The 4,706-nt window shown below is 54.5% G+C and overlaps 1 protein-coding gene across 1 annotated transcript; it reads right to left on the bottom strand.

The window, feature by feature from the left end:
• Nucleotides 1-1,391: 1,391 nt before the first annotated feature.
• Nucleotides 1,392-4,193, bottom strand: Klk4 (kallikrein related peptidase 4). Its single transcript, XM_076839333.1, has 5 exons — nucleotides 4,130-4,193; nucleotides 2,900-3,062; nucleotides 2,296-2,546; nucleotides 2,080-2,216; nucleotides 1,392-1,544 (listed from the first exon to the last, which is right to left on the bottom strand). Exons 1-5 carry the CDS (start codon nucleotides 4,191-4,193, stop codon nucleotides 1,392-1,394), a joined length of 768 nt encoding a protein of 255 aa, XP_076695448.1.
• Nucleotides 4,194-4,706: the final 513 nt, after the last annotated feature.

Genomic DNA, 4,706 nt, shown 5'->3' with positions numbered 1-4,706 from the left:
AGTTTCAGCCATCCCTGGAGCAGTGTTTTGAGGAGTCTGTGTCCTCCAGGCCCTGAGTGCAACGTTCTGCAGATGCCCACTGGGTGAAGGATAAATAATCTTTATCCTTATTCATTGTTTGTCTTGTTTGTTCTATGATTTTCTTTGGGTCACTTTAAAAATCCCCTTTGATGAGTTGGAATTTGTTGATTTTACTTTTAGTGATCTCACTCCTTTCTATATTTGAGGATCTTTTAAAAGATTCTTAAAAATTTGGATATCTCCTTATGGAGATAGATGCACAATGAATTTATGAATACATCTTGAATAAAAATTTTATAGGCACATTCTTCCTAGCGTAATTTACCAATGAAGAGTCTAATAAAAATTCCTCATATTCTAGGGGCCTGGGCTCACCCTCTCTGTCCCTCAGTCTTCCTCTCTCTCTGTTCCTAGGTCACCCCTGCTCTATCCTTGGGTTCCCCTGCCTCTGTCCCTGGGTTTCTCCCTCTCTGTGTCTGGGTCCCCCTCTCTGTCCTCAGGTCTCTGCCTCTGTCCCTGGGTCCTCCCTCTGTCCCCAGGTCCCCCTCTCTGTCCCTGGGTATCCTTCCTCTCATGCCTTCCCACCAGCCTCCAGCAAGGGTCCTGAGGTAGATACAAATCATGCATCCTTTTTTTTTTTTGTTTGTTTGGTACTGGGGATTGAACTCAGGGGCACTTGACCACTGAGCCACATCCCCACCCTAATATGTATTTTATTCAGTGACAGGTTCTCACTGGGTTGCTTAGCACCTTGCTGTTGCTGAGGCTGGCTTTGAACTCATGATTCTCCTGCCTCAATCTCCCTGGCTGATGGGATTACAGGTGTGTGCCACCATATCCAGCAAACTTAACATGCAGCTAAGAAGACAAAAATGGAAAAAGGTAATCAAAACCAAATAGCGAGAAATCACTTAAATCCACTGACTTGGATTTTCAGGCACTGGACAACATTCACAGGACTGGTTTCTCTTAACCTCTCAGGTGCACCTGCTCCCCCTGGAACCCTGTGGCCTCCTGTTCAAAGCTTCTGCTTGCCAGAAGGAGAAACAAGCCAAGGGTGGGAAAGCTATTTGCTGGAATCCTTCAATGGGAAGAGAAGCAAGGAGGACGCTTCAAACAGAACCCGCTGCTCTCACACTTTACTCCAGGGCCTGGGGGGAAGGGGATCAAAGGGTGGAAACCAGCCTAATACCCGGGAGGCTAGGAAACACTGGGCTGATAAGGGCATTGCAGACAGGAAAAGATTCTGAATGGACTCCTGAGCTGAGGGAGGAGGCTGGGTTCTGGACCTCTGGGTCACAGGGAGATGGTATCTAAGGTCCTGGGCTCCTGGGTGAGGGAGGCCAGTTTCGTGGGTCCAATCCCCAAGGCTAAATAGCCTGGATGGTTTTCTGTATCCAGTCAGTGAACTTGCAGAGGTTGGTGTAGACACTTGGCATGCCAGGCTGGCCACACTTGGCTTGTCCCAAAGACACGAGGCCTTGCAGAGACCTGTTGCAGACCAGGGGGCCCCCAGAGTCACCCTGTTATGGAGAGAAGGAGAGAGTCAGAATCCAAAACACTAAAAGTGGGGCTAGATGTGGGATCAGAGAAGAGCCACATGAGACTGAGACACAAAGACAGAAAACAAGCAGCAACCCACCCCTGGAAGTCCCTTGCAGGTCCCTGACCCCCTGCCTGCTCCCTGTGCCCAGAGTAGGCCCCCCCCTTCCCTCGGGCTTGTTGTTGATCTGTCTCTTCTGTGTCTTCCCTATGGGTTATTCCCCAGTCTCTGAGCCTCTGCATCTCTCTGGATCTTGGGATTTCTCCTGTTTCTCACAGGCCTCGCTCCTGGAGTCTGTCTGGTTCTCACTGGGCTCTTCTGTGTGTGCTCTGCCTCTGGCTCTGTTTCTTTCTCTCCTCCTCTGCCTCTGTATTCTCCTTTGTACTTATTCCTGTTTCTTCTGGTCTCTTTCCCTTTGTTCCCATCCCCCTGTCTCTACTTCTCACTCTACCTCCCGGCACCACTTCTCTGTCCCCCACCCCCACCCCGCGAGACATCCGCCTCCCATCTCTCACGTTGCAGGAGTCCCTCCGGTCCTGTCCTCCGCCTGCGCAGAACATGCTGTGGTGGTACAGCGGGGTGTAGATCTCACTGCAGACCTTCTCGGACACCACCGAGACGTTCGTGCACTGGAGCAGCGTGGGCAGCCTGCCTGGGACACAGGGCTCTGGGTCAGCCCCTCTGGTTGGGAGGGGGACCCCTCACAGAGGGCAGAGGTGGCACAGGCTCACCATTCTCCAGCAGACCCCAGCCAGAGACAAGGCAGGAATCCCCAGGTGTTGGGCATTGGGAAGTGATGCTGATCTTCCGAATGGTGTCCGACTCAGACACGGATTCCTTCAACTTTATGAGCATGAGGTCGTTGGCGAAGAAGGGATTGTTGTACTGGGGGTGCTGGATGGAGAGGAGGACCTCCATCATTCGGCTGCCTGGTTCTTGGTTGGCCTCAAGACTGTGCAGACCCAGACCCACGGTGTAGGAGCTGAGGACCACGGGAGCAGGTTGAGTTCTGTGACGACTACCTTCCCACCCAGGCCGTCCCCACTCTAGGACCCACCCCATCTCCCTGCCAAGCACCGCGCTAGGAGTCACCTAACCGTGACCTCAAATCCTCATCCGCAACAACCAGGGATCAGAACCTGCCCCAAGCCTCGGGTGACCCCGTCCCAGGGCTCTCTGAATCTTCCCAAAGCAACATTGTGCGCGCCTGCCTTGCCCTCCCCCTGGACTCCCCGGTTCCAGGCTCAGGTCCAGAGCCAGCACAGCTGTCGCCACAGAGTCTGTGTGAGCCCCCTCCCCTGAGATAGCCACACACCCACCCCATCCTGCACTCACTTCTGTAAACAGTGCGCGGCTGACAGCACCCACTGGGGATGCACGAGGACTCCCGAGCAGAAAAACTCATCTTCCTTGAACAGTGCCGCCTGCCAGGGCTGCGAGTGAGGGATGCAGTCCTCGCCGTTTATGATGTGGCTGCCGCCACTCCAGGCGAGGGACCCTGGAGGCGGAGTCAGGGCTGGGGGCCGGCCCAGGAGGAAAGCCCAAGGCTCCAGGGGTAGGGGAGTCTCAGTGAAGGGGCGTGGCCAGGGCTTCGGGGTGGGGCCAGGGGTCAGGGGCGGGGCTGTGGCTGTGGGGCGGGTTTAGAAGGCAGGATCAGGGCTCCCGGGGTAGGGTCTGAGTGCAGGGGTGTGGTCAGAGTTTGGGGACAGAGTCAGAGGTCTTGGGGGAGGAGTCAGCGGCAGAAGGAGGGATCACTATTTGGGGTGTGGCCTGCGCGCAGTCTAGGCTGGAGGCAGGCTCCGGAGACTGGACCTTGCAGTCATGGATAGGGAAGGGAGCCATGGACAAGCTTCAGGGGTGGGGTCAGGGCTCACAGGTGGGGTCAGGTCCCTTGGGAGGAGGTCTGGGAGATGAGATCAGCTCATAAGGACAACCCATTTTTCAGAAGGGTTCCAGATTTGAGTCACTGACCCATCTCCAGGACCCACATAATATTCCTCTTCTGCAAACCAAGCCCTGTAACAGGAGTCTCCCAGCACAGCGAACCCTCACCCAGGCTGGGCACACACAGCCAGCTACTCAGGGAGTTGGTCACATTTTGTAATGCCCTGTCCATGCCTTCCGCCAGCCTTGCCTGGTCACGCCCAGCCACAGTCACTTCACACAGAAACACCATCATAGTCCCTGCTGTGGGTGCCAGTGAATCTGAGGATTGCAGACCCAGGAAGCAGGCCCAGATCCTCAGCAATGGGTGACTCCTCTGGAGGATGCGCCATCTCCCATGTAATGGCACCCTCTGCCTCCCCTGTGCCCACGGCATCCATACAACCTTGTCACTCTGCAGGCTATTCAGAGGCACAAGCTACCAAAGCCATTTACCCAATAACACACCACACACCCAATCACATTGCTACATGCACAGTCACCATGATGTGAGGAATTACCTATGTGTCCCACCACAGGGGCACACCGCCACATGGTCCTTTCACACAGCAGAGGAACACTAAATCACACCTATACTGTAGCCCACACTGTGCCCTCAGGCAGTCACACACACTCAGATACCTGTGACCCCAAGGAGGAGGTACCCCAGGAACCAGCCCCAAGGACTTCCTGCTGTGACCATCATGTCAGCACCTGGGAATGAGGAGGGGAATCTGGGGACCTTCAGAATAGAGCTTCTCATCGCTCTCTCTTCCCTTCTGGGCTCCCTGGGATGTTACTGAACATCTACAGCCCCCTGCCCTGTTTGGGACTCAGAATGCAGACAGAGATATTCAGAAACAGAGGGAGAAAGAGAAAGTGGAGAGGAAGGTACAGAGAAAGTATCCACCATCTATGAATAGGGAGAGGAGTGGGGAGAACCCTCAGGGACAGAGGCAAGATGCAGAGAGAGAGCCACAAAGACAGGGAAGTTAAGAATTTGATCTGAGATTCAGAAGCAATTCTAACTAGAGAGAGCTAGTGAGAGACCTCTTTGGACAGGAGATGTAGAGACGGCATCCTGAGGCTGAAAACAGCAGATGAAGGTGGATGAAGGCCACCAGGCTTGTAGATGGGAACCAGGGGCTGCTTACCTGGCCACCTCTGGGCTCCTGGATTCTGTGGCTGGCCCGCCTCCTGCCTGCTTCCTCCCACAACA

Source organism: Callospermophilus lateralis, chromosome 18 (assembly GCF_048772815.1).
Source record: "Callospermophilus lateralis isolate mCalLat2 chromosome 18, mCalLat2.hap1, whole genome shotgun sequence".
NCBI lineage: Eukaryota > Metazoa > Chordata > Mammalia > Rodentia > Sciuridae > Callospermophilus > Callospermophilus lateralis.
The sequence above is the reverse complement of the archived record's forward strand: the minus strand, read 5'-3'. Positions and strand labels throughout refer to the sequence as shown.